Here is a 15,633-nt window from a genome sequence, read left to right as displayed (position 1 = left end):
TCCTCCAAACTGCCCTCCTAAGCATCCTTTTTGCCACCCCCTTACACTATTGTCTTTACCCCTTCTTTCATGCTGCTCCTTCCAATTAAAAAACCTTTATTCTTGTGTCGCTCTTTCTTTTCATTCAAATCCCTTCTTAAGGCTGCCATGAAGCCCCTCAGTGTCAATCCACCAAAGACAAAAAACACATAACACAACTTTTAGAAAACAAATGATAACCGTATCTCTTTGAGATCTGAGGCTCATCTGATCATCTGGGGTACTATGTGTCTTTTTAATGTAAATTAAAAGTCCTGTCTGGCATGTTTTCTTCTGTGTCCTCTACAGCATCAAGTGTCATGAGGAGGTTCAATAAGAAATAATATATAACTAATGATTGTGAAGAGATTCACCTCCTTTTTCTAAACCAACTGTATTTTTACATTGGCTACTTGAGTAGCTTGGGCTCTATTACTATTTGTAGTGTATTGAATGTCCAACGTTTTTAATCTCAGGTCTATTGAACACTCTTCCTGTTTTTTGTTTCCCTCCTCTGCATATTTAAATTGTTTCAGGCCCTCCAGGTCCAAGGGGACCTAAAGGTGAGAGGGGACCCCAAGGGCCTTTTGGTCTCACTGGCCTAAAAGGGCAAAAAGGAGAAAAAGGTGAGCCGGGGCCACCAGGACCTGCCGGTGAAAAGGGCCCAGTTGGGCCAATCGGGCCACCAGGAGAAAAAGGTGGGAAAGGTTCAAGAGGATCACCTGGCTCCAAAGGTCAGAGAGGTTCTACTGGCAAGACTGGTCTGCCAGGACCTAATGGAGACCCTGGACCACCAGGACTACCTGGCAAAGATGGTCCTCCAGGTCCACCAGGTCCACCTGGATTTCAAGGATTGCAAGGAACTGTTGGAGAGCCTGGGGTACCTGGACCTCGAGGATTGCCTGGTCTGCCTGGCATACCAGGGCCACCTGGGCCACCTGGGCCACCTGGGCCACCAGGTCCAGGGATGCCTATGGCCCTGAAAAGTGAGCCAACATCAATACCTGAGGCTAATGGTAAGCTATCTACTCACCCACCTACTTTTCTACTTACCTGCCCATCTGCCCAAGTAGCCATTTTTAGTGCACCTGCCACCATGATAGTGGGCTAATGTTAATCTCTTATCTTTTGCTTAGACACACTAGTTCTCAAAGATTCTTAGTGTGGAACTACAGCTTACCTAGCAAAGCTGTGTCTGCCTGACTTCTTTCAGCTGCTATGGAGTTTGATTAAAATGCCTCATCTCTAAAGAGATGGCAGCAATGCAATGAGTAATGAGCAGTTCTCTGGACATGCAGGTTAAGTTATATTCTGCATTCTGGTGCAGATTTCTGATATGTGCATATTCATTGACTCAGCACCTAAGTATTTCAGATGCCCCCATGCTGTAGGACAGTTTGAAATCCCCAGTTTAACAGCAGGGTTTCATGTCACAGGTTGCTCTGCTCGCTGGAAGAACTTTACAGAAAAATGCTACTACTTTTCATCTGAAAGAGAAATTTTTGAAGATGCAAAAGTTTTCTGTGACGAGAAGTCCTCACATCTGGTTATCATAAACAACAAAGAGGAGCAGGTAAAAAACATCACCTGCTGTTCTGAAAGCTATAAGGTTTGAAGGTATTTTGAGTCTGGAAACTACTCAGCAATAGGGAAGCTGAGAACATCATGGATTCATATGGTGAAATGAAAACACCGAGTTACCCCATTCAGAACGCTGTACTCCCATGTCTGCTCAGCACTTATTGTGAAAAGGAGCAACATAGGAGGCAATGGGCCTGATCCTGAAATTGCTGAACATCTGCCACTTCCAGTAAATTCAATGGGAGTTGTGGGTGCTCAGCCCCTTTCAGAATCAGGCCCATTGTTAGAGGCCTATTATCTGAAACACATTTTTTCCGTGTTGCAAATAGTTATTTTTAAATTCAATCTTTAAGATAGACAACTTAAGTCTTTATTATGATCTTAAATAAAGTCTATTAAGTCTTCTATAGGCAGAGCAGTGATAATGAATAAAAACCATACCTTGCATTTTATGTGGTATAATTGTTTGGTAGCCAGACATACCTCTGCCATGCAGGAGTGGTGCAATAACTGCTTATTCTTTTTCTTAGTTAAAAAAATACTATTGGTGGTGGCCTTCCAACCGCCCAGTTTTCACGGGGAGTTCTTACTCACAGACAAATAGTGCCATTGAGTCTAGTGCCTTTTTGTTTTTACTTACAAATAGTGCTTTTTTGTCAGTCAAGTTTGAAGAATCAGGCCCTAAAACACATCTAGAGCTGCATAAACCTTCCATAATCATTTGTACATTAGCAATGGTGATCCCTCATAAAGCAGGAGTACTACAGATTAGTTCTGGAGTGAACCATAAGTACCATCTCAGATGTTGTTACAAATTAAGGTCTATCTTTGCGGGAGGGAGGGAAGGAAGGAAGGAAGGAAGTTCCAGCCAGTAAGGAACCCTTTCAGGAGAGAGCATTCTTCGGTGACAAGAGGGAGAAATAATTACCAAAGTACCCTTAGATTACTGCACTCACTACCAGAAGTGCGAGCAGTATACACAGGAGTAAGAACAAAGGAGGGTAAGACCCAAAATTAGAAGGAAGAGGTAACCAACAAGGAAGCATGGTGGTTGAGCATTGGGAATGGGAAGGAGAAGAACACTGTTCTTATTCTATCTTCTAAAAGCAAAATCTACACAAAGCAAGTAATTGTGTGCTCTGAGAAACAGAAAAATGCAATCACAGATTTCTTTCACTCGCAGCAATGGATAAAAAGACAGATTGCTGGGAAAGGCAACTTCTGGATTGGGCTCACAGATTCAGAGCAAGAGAATGCGTGGAGATGGCTGGATGGAACCTTACCAGAGTACACGTATGTGTTGAAAAGAACCATGTTGTTTATTTTCTGCAGAGTGCTACTGTTCTTGCCGCCACTTTACTAGAGATCTGCAGTATCTAGAGATGAGTTACTGGATGCCAGTGAAGCAATACTTTATCTGGAAGTGTTACTGAATATTGTTTTTCCTATCCCCTTCCTTTCTCCATGCACAAGGCTTTTTCTCCTTGCCAGAAGGAAAATGGAAAATTGAATATTGAATGAAAGAATCATACAACCGTGCAGCATGATACTGCTTGCCAGTGTTTTTACGAAGTGGGGGTGGAAAGCCCAGGCAGCTTTTTGGTCTTGGTTTAAATTTTCCTCATTTGCATTACAACTGGCCATAAATAGAGAGCTCATTCGTACTAAAAAAATGAAAGGACTAACTATTAGATAAAACCCAAACGCAAGGTATTAAACAGAAGGAGAAGGTATAAAGCAAGGATGTCCAAACTTTGGCTGCATTGGCAGGTAGCCACGAATCCAAGGGATGCACCAAATTGGTATCAAATGGAGCAGGTTACAGCCACCCTAATTTTAATACAGTAGAGTGGACCACAGAGACTATAAATCTCAGCATGCAGTGCACCAGAAAAACAGGCTAAATCCATTGTATTTGTTATAAATGATTTGCAGGGGTCTAATTTGTGGCCACTTTCATGAGGAACATGGAAAAAAGATTTGGTTTTGGTGAATCCTACCATTATACCTCATAAGAACGGCCGTACCGGGTCAGACCAAAGGTCCATCTAGCCCAGTATCCTGTCTACCGACAGTGGCCAATGCCAGGTGCCCCAGAGGGAGTGGACCTAACAGGCAATGATCAAGTGATCTCTCTCCTGCCATCCATCTCCATCCTCTGACAAACAGAGGCTAGGGACACCATTCCTTACACCTCTCTCAACTTCAGCTGGCTACAGCAAACCTATGGCCGGTGTCACTGAAGATTTCTCTTGTGCTGTGCTTTTAAGGTGTCCTCTAGTGACCTCAGTACTGTCTGTCATTGAAAGTGATTCATTATTTCTGGAAGTCTGTGTTTCTTCCCAGACGCTTGGTCAGACCCTCTGTTTCAGGCAGGCATGTTATTTAGCTGCTTATGGCACCATTTCAGCCAGCAACCACAAGCTTCTGTTCAACAACCTGTATTTTTAAGAAAACCGAGCTTTTGTTTTGAGACTGGAAGCACATCTCATTTATTAAATGAAAACAGAATCGAGAGTTTTGCTCCACCAAGCAAGGGCACTAAGTACTGAGTCAAGTTTCACTGGCCTCCAAATTAAGCCAACTTTTAAAAATTCCTTATGAGTCTGAAAATTAATTTTCCATCCAAACTGAGGTCTGAAAGATAGACAAATCCCTGCTTTGCAGCTGGAGAGGCCCATCATGATCAAGACAGGATCTCAGTTTCTTTGCAATTACAGGTGCATATTTTGCCACCTTTCTCCTCTGTGTCCCTTCTGTGTTCTTTTTAGCAGGCAAGGTACTGAAATACACAAGAATCCCTTAGGCAGAATCTTGGATGTTTCAGTACCATCTGCTGGTAAGAATGAAGTAGACAGACACAGTGGAGGAATGGTGCCATGTGCATATGGCATGTACTCTCATCACACTTGCATGTACTTCCGCAAACCAAAATAGAGCTCATCGGTCTAATTTTAAGCTTTAAGCCTTGACAGACAAAGGTGGAGTAGATTCCCATCTCTGTTTTCCATTTTCAGCAAGAGTCATGTAATGTTTGTTGAAGAGTGTATTTCCAGTTCAGAGCAGATCTCATGATACTTTTTGCTAATCTCTTTTGTTGTGCATGGAAAACTATCATGTGATGCCATTTAACATCTACTTCTTATTTTGTTGAAAGAAACTGGAAAAGTGGGCAGCCTGATAACTGGAGTACTGGGCAAGGGCCAGGGGAAGATTGTGCTGGATTAATCTCTGCTGGGCTCTGGAATGACTTTCAATGTGAAGATGTTAACAGTTTTATTTGTGAAAAAGACATGGACAAAGGTAAGCTAAGGATTCAATTAAAAGAGTTCCATCATAGCCACAAAGAGCCATGATTTAGTCCTGGGGGAATTCTGCGCCACTGCGCATGCGCAGAATTCATGTCTCCCACAGATTTCTTTGCTTCGTCGCAAAAAAAATGACTTTCTGATGGGGAAGCACAGGGAAGCCACAAGAGCAGTCATGTGACCCTCCCCAGCAGTATATTTTGGGTGCCCAAGGTGTGTATGGACAGATGCTGTGGAGCTGCTTTACAGGGAGGATAGGCTTCTCACAAATGAAAACTCTATCACCTGTAACCGCTCTACACAGATCTAGCCCCAACAAGTATGAGGAGTCCCTGCTGCTGGGAAGTGTTTGGCAACTGCTGGGCCTCTCTCCTTAACTCCCACCCACCCACTCTGACTGCTGGAGGGGAGTGTGGGCCCTGTCCAAGTTCTCTAGCTGACAGCTCTGTGTCACATAATGGCAGCTGGGCAGGGTGAAATCACAGACTGCCTGTTTTACTGAGCAGACACATAGGTACTACAGAGTCTCTTTCTAGATCTAGGGATGCACTCACAATAGGATTCTTTTGTGCCACAGAGCTGCTTAGGGCTCTGCTCCATGATCATTGCTAGAGCTCAGATCTGGCCCATAATATTTTTGTTCTGATGATTACCTTGTTTAAAGAAACTATTTTACAGTGTGCCAGAAACATTAATTGTTTAAAAGCTTTTTTCAGAATTTGTGTGTGTCATGAATGCCTGACTGCTATGATTGCCAACACATAGGTAGAATTTCATAGAATGTGGTAGAAACTCCCAGCTGGATTCAAACTTTCAGATACTGGCTCTTAGGCAGCAGCCACAAAAAACATATGTACACCCTTCAGGTGCATAATCCACATCTGTTTGTGCAGATTGAGGAATTGCTTGTGCATAGAATTCTCTTTTCTTCCTAGATAAATATGTATTATGTTAGCAGAACTTTAGGTTTTGAAAATATTAGTTGTTGGAGGTGTACAATATCTGAATATGGGTCATATTTTAAAAAGTTCTGTTTCTTGAAAACCTAGACTCATATGATAGAATTTTCCAAGATTCTTTGAATTCAATAAACCTCCTTGCTGATAATTTGTTTTACCTTTACAAGCCTTTCACCTGTGTTCCTTCTTTCTTTCTCTCACTGTAGCCTAGGCACCTGGATTGTAATAGGCTGTGAATTTACAGACACAAATACAAATTACTAAAAAATCCTATGGGACTTCATCATCTCCTAACAAAATTGAAAAGGAAGCACTGAAAACTGGTTTAATGCAAAAAAAAAGAATTCAGCCACAACTCGTCTTTGCCATCTTGTGATTATTCAAGGATTCTGGACCCACAGCACAATGCATTTATTGGAAATGCAATTGGACTGAATCAGTGACATATTTTTGTCAACCAGTGACCATACAAGTGTACAAGTTTTGTCTTAAAAAACATGAAATATAGCAGTCTGAGTAAGACTCTTGGTCATTGAGCTATAGGAAATACGTATAAAGCTACAGTGTAAACAGTACATTTCATTTGCTAAAATCCCAAATATAGGAAAATTATACAGATACACACATATAGTATATAGATTTTATATAAATATATATATAGTCAAGTTCTTATCGATAATATGGAATATACTTTTAAGAGCTTTTAAAACTTTGTATTTTTGTACAAAATATTTGCTTTTTACATTTGTTCTTTTTTTATTGTCTTTTTTTTTTTTTTTTAACAAATATAGTACACAGGGGCCAAAGAAAACAGTAAGGGTACTAATAATAATTCAGGCTGTTGTCAGACTTAGCTCTGCTCAGCTATAGAAAAATATTTTCCAGTTTAAAAAAAATGTTTTTTCCCAGATGAACCACTCTGGTTAAATAACTTTGAAGCTGATTTTAGATAATATTTTTATGCAAGTCTACTCTGAGTGAGTAACAGCTAAATAGAACAGGGACTAGATATTCATGATAGCCATAATCACAGTGAACCATCAATGCACTGCTGTACTATAGGGGTCATGTTAACACAAGACACTGTGATGTCTGCCTTACTTCCCTCCCCTCCCTCCCTCCCTGTCTACAGAAAAATATCACAGAATTAAGTCACTAACTTTTTTTAATGTTTTAATTATTTCTCTATTAAAAAGCAGTTTTTAGGAGCTCTGCCATAAGAGGTGCTGCTTACTACTGAAAGTCAAACTAAGAAGACATTAAAAGACATTTATAAAACAGAAACAAAAAATTTGAGCATACTGAAATGTGGTGGGGGTTTTTAGGCTGGATTTCAAAATGTGGTAATAAAACATGATGTATTCTAAAAGGTCAAGTCAACCTGCATTTCTCTAAAATGTTTTAATGTAAATTAATCTTGTGACTTCCTTGGCCCAATCCTCCCCTGCCAAAAAAACTAGTAAAATTAAGTATGCTACCACCAGAATTTAGTATGGTTAATGGATGATATCACTGTCCAACCCTCTTCCTTCATATCCCTAAAGAGCTGTTGCCTAGACAACAGCAACACTGCCTATCTTAAAAAATAAAAAAAAATAAACAGTTAAAGTTTATTAGCAGAATCCATGTGATTTGGGTTCTATTTTGTGTATTCTCTGTGAGGCCATCATGTATGTCCTTTTGGACCCTTTTGGAAGAGAGTTGTTTTTTTACTGCATCGTGACCTCCAGTTTACCTTGGCTGAGTATGGATAAGCCTGTTGAAATACTCCAGCTCTGCTGGAAGGAGACAAGATTTTGTACTTCATATTTTCAGGCATTGCTTGTAAGTGTAACCAATTAAAGTTCTTTGCCTTACTGGCTCTAGAGCTCCCAGGGCCTAAATTCCATATTCTCTCAAAAGTTCATCCTCCTCTTTCTTAATGTCAATTATAATTTATTCCCAGAAACTACCTGGAAAGTGAAATGCAGAAATCCATAGAGAACATAATGGGTATGAAAAATGAACATAACAGCACAATCCGCACACACAGTTAATAATGAAAAGCTATTTCAGAGGCAATGCTTTTCCGATAACAAGTTAGATTACCTGAGGAATTTTCTTTTTGTCATGTATTGAATAACAATCAGATGATCTATGAATATTATACGATACCTATATATACAAAAATGTATAAATATATAGTAGTGCTATGTTTAAATATATATTTATACAATAGCTATGGCGATAACATTAGCACAGTATCTTTTTCATATCTCCATCATACTGGCTGGAACAGGTAGGCTTCATTCTGACCTCACATCAGTATAACTCTACTGATTTAAGTGGAGTTGCTCCTGATTTCCACTGGTGTGACTGAGACACAAATTGGGCTCATAGCTATACAAGTCCAAGGCAGAGCTGTGAATAGAACCCAAATCTCTTAGCACAGGACTGGGAGACTTTACTGCAAGACCATCTTTCATCTCCTGTGGTAGTGGACATATGGCATTCTTTTTGAAAAGATGGATTTTTCCCCATGGCACGTGTGTTACAGTGCTCTTCAAATGAAAATACATTTCAGTAAGTGATCCTCCCATGGCCAATTTTCTTCCATTCAGGGAGGTTTCCCATTCACAGACTACCAGCAGCTTAGAATAGAGAGTTGAGCCAGTTTAAGGCTGTAAAATGTTGTTGAATAATAACTATTGTATGAAGAATTTAGATGGAGATTACATTCAGTGGTGTTCCTCATTACCCACTCCTGAGTCAGAAACACAATAGGCCTGATTCTCAGTTACCCAGGCCCACATCCTCAAACATATTTAGCACCTAACTTGCATTGATTTCAAAGGGAATTAGGTACCTAAATGCCTTTGAGGATCTAGGTCTCTGTGCCTATGCTTGGAGCAGAGATGGATTCAGTGGGTGACTTTAAGTAGATGCCCTCTGCATGCACAACTTAGATAACCATCTTTGAAAACTTGGCCTGCAGAGTGCAGGCGAGCTAAGACAGATTCATCAAGCAAATGCCCTTTTGTCCGTCTTAGCCAGCATTCATATAAGAGAGAAAGGGAAATGTGAAGTGGAAAAAGAAGACTGAAATCTCAAAAGGAGTGCGGAAGTCGCCAGTACAGGTCAGAAAACTGTCGTGATAGGGAGGGCAATTGGCAAGGGTGCAGACTGGATGCCACGAGAGGCCAAGAGCTTGCCATGGAAGTCAGAGTTGCCATGTGGGGTCTGGTAAATTTCATGTAAATCTATCTTCTGTATGGCTTGAATGACAGCACAAGTTGTGCAGAAAGTTACTTTTGCATGAGAAAATTATTTTGTCCACTTGTAGCCATGTCTGGGTAAGCTACATCCAGCTAAAATGGAACTGGCTATATTCTCTTGAGATACTGAATGTATATTTCCATTTTTTTTTAATTTAACATAAAAACTAAATGTTATTTCACTGATAGTATAACTATCCTTAATAATTAAGTGACTGGCATTGTAGAGGTTATGGGGGGAAACGTTGTGCCTTACAGCATCATCAAATGCAAGATCTTTTAAAAACTCTCTTTTGCTCATATCACTGATTTGTTATGAATCGTTTTCATCTGATTAGAACTTTTCACATCCCTTCAATTGTCCATAAATATCATTTGAAATTGTTCCAATGAAAGAAGCACTAAGTGAGAGACACTAAAGTAAGTATTGCACATTCTGTGCATACATATATAGCAAAGTTGGCGGTTGTGTATATGGGTACATACAAATTGTCAAAAACATTGCATATGTATTAAAAGCCAACTTAAATGAAAGAATAGTTCTTCCAAATAAAAATTCTCCTCTCACACCACAGTACAGTTACTCCTGATTTACACTGCTGTAAGGTAGATCATAATCAGGCATATGGTATCTCTAAATACAATTATCTATTTTATCTAGTGACTTGAATTTTTAATTCTCTGTTCCTGCAGTATCTAGCTGCTAGAAATGTGTCATTTAAAAGGTTAAGAGAAAAAACATACAGCTCATCTTCATAAAGCCTTACAGGGGAACTCAGAACTGGGAAAAGGGATCCAGGATAAAATATCTGCTGGCTTTAATGGTGCAGGCCCAGAACCCAAGTAAGCTATAGTTCAGTCTAGTTTCACTCTACTGTTTAAACAGATATGCCTGTTCCAACCTCGCTATTTTCCTAGATAGCAAATGGCTCAGCTGTTCTAATTTTTCTTTTCAGTAGATACCTCTTTTGGTTTTAACAACTGGTAAGAATTAGTCTTTGATTTTATTAATGGAAACATGATAAGCTGACTGGAGCATGGTGCCAAGCAAAGGAATCTGTTTAGCTAGAATGGAGGCAAAGCCATCTGGGAGATCCAGTTTGTTAACAATATATGATTAAACAAAAATGTTCAGCCCTATTAAAGCACCTTAGTTGAAAATCACAAAGGTCTCAGCCAGAGTCAGCATGTAAAATACAAAAGAAATGGAATTTCTCCATCTTTAGTCCATACATTTCCTTCTCCTTTTCTTTCTCCTCTTTGTTTATATTCCCACTTGGAGGAGAAGTTGTTACTATTCCCCCATTAACATCAGAATATGGATTTGGAAACTGATCTTCCCCCCTTTCTGATTTCCTGGCTGAGCCTTTTGGTGATGGTAATACTGATATCAGTTACTCTGTCTAGTACTTGACACTTTCAAAGTAATGTGCATACATTAATTAAAAGAAAGTCACAGCCAGCTGACAGTAAAGGCCCAGCTGGAACATTATTACCAGAAGAATATGTAAAGAGAATTGGAATTGACTATGTCTTGGGCTAACTTTCTAGAGAACAGCTCCTCATTTACTGTGTCTCATTGTGTAAGGTTGCTCTGCGGCAGACATAGGGACTTCCTAGGAACTACCAGTCCACCTATGTATTCATTGCCTCACTTAAGTTCCCCCTCACTTGTTTGATGGCATCTAAAATAAAGAAACCCTGTTTTGGAAAAAATAAATTCTAATTTGTTTTCTTTTTCTAGGAACCAATATTTTTCTGTCTCAGTGATGAAGATAAAAGTGTTGTTTGTTTCAAAATAAACTATGGTTAATGCTCCAAAATTTGTGTGAGAATTTTCTTTATTCTAATACCAATAAAAGCCACAGTACTAGTCAAGTAATATGAATATAGGACTGGGAGGAACTGCCAGGGCTGGTGCTACCATTAAGGCAAACTAGGCGGTTGCCTAGGGCGCCAAGATTTGGGGGCACCAAAAAGCGGTGCCCCCAATTTTTTTTTTTTTACAGCATTCCTGGGCTGGGCTGCCGGCGGCGCGCTGACACATGCAGCTCAGACTCCCTCTCCCAGCACAGCGGCCGCTCCACTTCTCCCGCCTCCCAGGCTTGCGGCGCGAATCAGCTGTTTGGCACCGCAAGCCTGGGAGGAGAATTAGAGCAGGGGCGGCGTGCTTGGGGAGGAGGCGGAGCAGAGATGAGCTGGGGTGGGGAGCTGCCGCACGGCTCCCTGGAGAGGGGGTGGCGTGGGGGGGGGCGCCTGAGGGTGGGGGGGGCGGGGAGCTGCCGCAGGGCTGGGGGGGGGGGGGGGTGCAAGGTGGAAGTTTCGCCTAGGGCACGAAACTTCCTTGCACTGGCCCTGGGGACTGCCTGGGTCATTGAGTCCAGTCTTCCCAGGCAAACCCGTCATATAATCCTGCTCATAAATTTAATCAAGTTCCATATTAAAACTAGTTAGGTTGTTTGCACCCAACACTGCTATTTGAAAGCTGTTCCTGAAACATAATGCACAGTTGGCTCTTATTAGATGATAATGCTTTGCATATATTTAGGGTTTTCTTACCCAAAGATCTCAGTGTCTATGAGTGCTTTCCTAAACTGGGTAAATATTCTAATCCCCATTTTTCAGATGGAGTAATTGAGGCAGAGAGAGATTAAATTCTATTAATTTTTAGTGTCTCCATTTTTGGTACCCATTTTGAGATAGCTAGGACCTGATTTTTAGAGGCCCATAGTTCTGTTGAAATCAATTCTCTGTTAGATCATTAAAACAGATTTAAATAATTTTTAGGTGTGACCCACACCAAGCCGTTTGCTCCCCTATTTTCCTCCTAGTGCTAACTTAAGTAACACCACTGCTACTGCTGCTTTCCCAGTGTAACCAGGTGATTTCAGTCTGCTATTTCATGTATCACTCTGCGGAGCAGAGCTCACAGCTGGTGCTGCAGAGCAGGATGAGCCCAGCAGAAAGGCACAACCAGTGAACTAGGTGCAGTCTATGAAAGGGTTAATGAGGGACATTGCATCTCCAAAACAGCTATTAATCCTGTGTTATGTCATGTAATTGCAGTGGTCAGTTAGGTTTCATTCATCTTGAGACACAACCAAGGAATGATATGAGCAAACAAACGCTCCTAAGAACAATGCCCCAGACCTGAATCAACAGGTGTGGAAAATTTGACAAGACCAGCAGGAAGGGAGACAGAAGCAGAGAAAAAGGGAGGAGTCAGGAGTACACACTGGAGGAATTCAGGGGTGTCTCCCCGCCCTCCCCATGGGATCTCTGACTCCCATTAGCCAGCCAGAGGGAGAGGGGAGCTGATTGGCTCCTCACTCCCCTACCCATGCCCAACTAATTTAAACCCTGGGATTTATGGATCCTCTGTCTCCAATGTAGCTGTTTAGATTTTTTTTAAAGCAGGTGACATAGGGTTTATTAAATGTTTAATGAATGACACTGTGGACCTGAGTCTGATCTCACTTATACTGATTCTCATCAGTGTGAATTCAGAATCAGCATCTGGATCTTTAAAAGAACTTTGAGATCATTATGTGGCCTGTAGTGGTTAATTTTCTGATTCCATCAGCCTGAAGTATCCTAGTTGATTAAACAAAGGCTTTTGGCTGGAGACTCAGGCAGCTGGGAAAGTTCCAGGTACTTAGGACTGCTTCCAAACTGTCAGGACTTTGAGTCAAACTACAGACATAGATGCTATGTTGGGTGTTAAAAGTTTGTATGTACAACTGAAAAGAAGGATGTTTCTGCATCCCTGGCATTTGGACTTCCAGGCAGACTGCAAAGAAAATATTTCTTTAGTTCTGCAGCCTCACTTTGACTACATTCACTTAAAAGAGGAGATATATTTTGTTTACTGATAGTAAAAGAAGTGTAATTTATGACTGTTTTCTGCAAGTGCCAGCGTAAAAACCTGGCAGTGGAAGTAGCAACTGAGAGAAAAACATCTCAAGCTTTGCAGCTTCTTACTGTAACAGTTAAAACAGGCAAAATGTTCCTGACCTGACTCCTGACAGCACCACAACCTACTAACATAATTGATGTAAGTCAACAGTTTTCAAACTGTGGGTCAGGACCCCAAAGTGGGTCACAACCCCATTTCAATGGGGTCGCAAGGGCTGGCTTAGACTTGCTGGGGCCTGGGGCCAAAACCAAAACCCAAGCTCCACCACCTGGGGCCAAAGCCCGAGGGCTTCAGCTCTGGGCAGCAGGGCTGAGATTACAGGCCCCCTACCTGGGGCTGAAGCCCTTGAGCTTCGGCTTTGACCCCCCACCCAGGGGGCAGCAAATGGAAAAAATCAGTTATTCTTACAGCTCTAGTAAGATCACCCGCTAAGGAGCTCCCTTCTCAGGGTACATCTACACTACCCACCAGATCGGCGGGTAGCGATTGATCTATCCCTGATCGCTCTCCCGTCGACTGCTGAACTCCAGCTCAGCGAGAGGCAGAAGCAAAGTCGACGGGGGAGCCGCGGCCGTCGATCCCGTGCCATGAGGACGCGAAGTAAGTGATTCTAAGTCAATCTAAGATACGTCGACTTCAGCTACACTATTCTCGTAGCTGAAGTTGCATATCTTAGGCCTTGGCTACACTGGCAATTCACAGCGCTGCACTTGCTGCGCTCAGGGGTGTGAAAAAACACCCCCCCTGAGCGCAGCGAGTGCAGCGCTGTAAAGCGCCAGTTCCCTCGCAGCGCTGCAAGCTATTCCCCTCGGAGAGGTGGAGTACTTGCAGCACTGCGAGAGAGCTCTCGCAGCGCTGGCGGCGCGACTACACTCGCGCTTCACAGTGCTGCCGCGGCAGCGCTGTGAATCCGCGAGTGTAGCCAAGGCCTGAGATCAATCCCCCCTCCAGTGTAGACCAGGCCTTAGAGACAGCTCAGTGAGTCATTTTCATGGGTGTTGATGATGATGATGATGATGATGCTCATTCTCAATAGAATAGAGCCTCAGCACTTGAAAGCAGTCATTAGTTGGTGCCCTGAAGCCATAAACACCTTTCTCAGCAAAAGCAGAAATTCCTGGTGTTTCTAACTCTGTTTTTTGTTTGTTTGTTTAAGTTATTGTATGCACATCCTTTTCCTCCTGCACAAGTTCTGAAATATGTGATTGTCCCAGTTTTTCAGTTGTGTTAAATGTGTCACTTACTGAACTAGAGTTTTGAGGACAGGTTGCCGAAAAAGGAAATAGCAGGCCTCCCATACGGCGTTAAAAAACTGTGTAGAGGTGGTCACTTGTATAATGAGAATAAAGTGTCACCTTCTTGGATATAGTGAGAAAAAGGGTGTCACCTTCTTAGGAATCTTGAAGTCCACTAAGAACATCCAGGAAGATGCAAAAGAGGAATTCTTTAAACAAAACCAGAGCTACTTTTGGTTATGAAAAAGTTCAGCTCCAGATCCTAGTTTGTCCAATCCACTAGGGGGTCTTTTTGAATAAGAGGGTATGTCTACACTATGAAATTAGGTCGATTTTATAGAAGTCGATTTTTTAGAAATCGATTTTATACAGTCGATTGTGTGTGTCTCCACTAAGTGCATTAAGTCAGCGGAGTGCGTCCACAGTACCGAGGCTAGCGGCGACTTTCTAGTAGCTATCCCACAGTTCCTGCAGTCTCTACAGTCTCCACCGCCCATTGGAATTCTGGGTTGAGCTCCCAATGCCTGATGGGGCAAAAACATTGTCGCAGGTAGTTCTGGGTACATGTCGTCAGGCCTCCCTCCCTCCGTGAAAGCAATGGCAAAAAATCGTTTCTCGCCTTTTTTCCTGGGTTACCCGTGCAGACGACATACCACAGCAAGCATGGAGCCCACTCAGCTCACCGTCACCGTACGTTTCCTGGGTGCTGCTGACAGACACGGTTCTGCATTGCTACACAGCAGCAGCAGCAGCAGCAGCTCCTTGCCTTTGCAAGTTAGCAAAGACGGTTAACAGTCGTACTGCACCGTCTGCCGCCATCTCCTGGTTGCTCCTGGCCTCGGTGATGTCGGTCGGGGGCACCTGGTCAGACATGGGAATGACTCCAGGTCATTCTCTTCTTTAAGTTTCGTCTAATGGAGATTCAGTCCTGCCTGGAATATCATGCCAGCTGGAGGCTTCTGCCTCAGGCTGCTCTCCCAGTCGGCAGCACCGCGCAGTCGCACCTACCTCAGCCTACCCCTTGCTCCCATGGCTCATGAAGCGTGGACAGTAGTAAGGAGCAGTTCAACTATAGGCTGAACAGGTGCAGAATGGTGGTAGAATGTGCCTTTGGACATTTGAAAGCTCGCTGGCGCTGTTTGCTGACTAGGCTGTTTGCAATTAGATTAGAAGAGCATGCTGCGCATCTCAGAGGCTTTGAAAACCAGTTTCATGACTGGCCAGGCTTCGGAGTAACAGTTGTGTGTGTTTATCCTTGATGCAAACCCGCCCCCTTTGTTGATTTTAATTCCCTGTAAGCCAACCCTGTAAGCCATGTCATGAGTCGCCCCTTCCTCCATGAGAGCAATGGCAAACAATCGT

The 15,633-nt window shown here is 42.4% G+C and overlaps 1 protein-coding gene across 1 annotated transcript in view; it reads left to right on the top strand.

Moving 5' to 3' along the window:
* Positions 1–10,890, top strand: part of COLEC12 (collectin subfamily member 12) — a 105,606-nt gene extending 94,716 nt beyond the window's left edge. Inside the window, exons 5-9 of the mRNA XM_065398317.1 lie at positions 555–1,034; positions 1,455–1,591; positions 2,783–2,892; positions 4,757–4,902; positions 10,865–10,890. Of these exons, the coding sequence (XP_065254389.1) occupies positions 555–1,034; positions 1,455–1,591; positions 2,783–2,892; positions 4,757–4,902; positions 10,865–10,890 (899 nt within the window). The remainder of the gene's footprint in view (positions 1–554; positions 1,035–1,454; positions 1,592–2,782; positions 2,893–4,756; positions 4,903–10,864) is intronic.
* The last annotated feature ends 4,743 nt before the right edge of the window (positions 10,891–15,633 follow it).

Source organism: Emys orbicularis, chromosome 2, assembly GCF_028017835.1.
Source record: "Emys orbicularis isolate rEmyOrb1 chromosome 2, rEmyOrb1.hap1, whole genome shotgun sequence".
Taxonomy (NCBI): Eukaryota; Metazoa; Chordata; order Testudines; family Emydidae; genus Emys; species Emys orbicularis.
The sequence above is the reverse complement of the archived record's forward strand: the minus strand, read 5'-3'. Positions and strand labels throughout refer to the sequence as shown.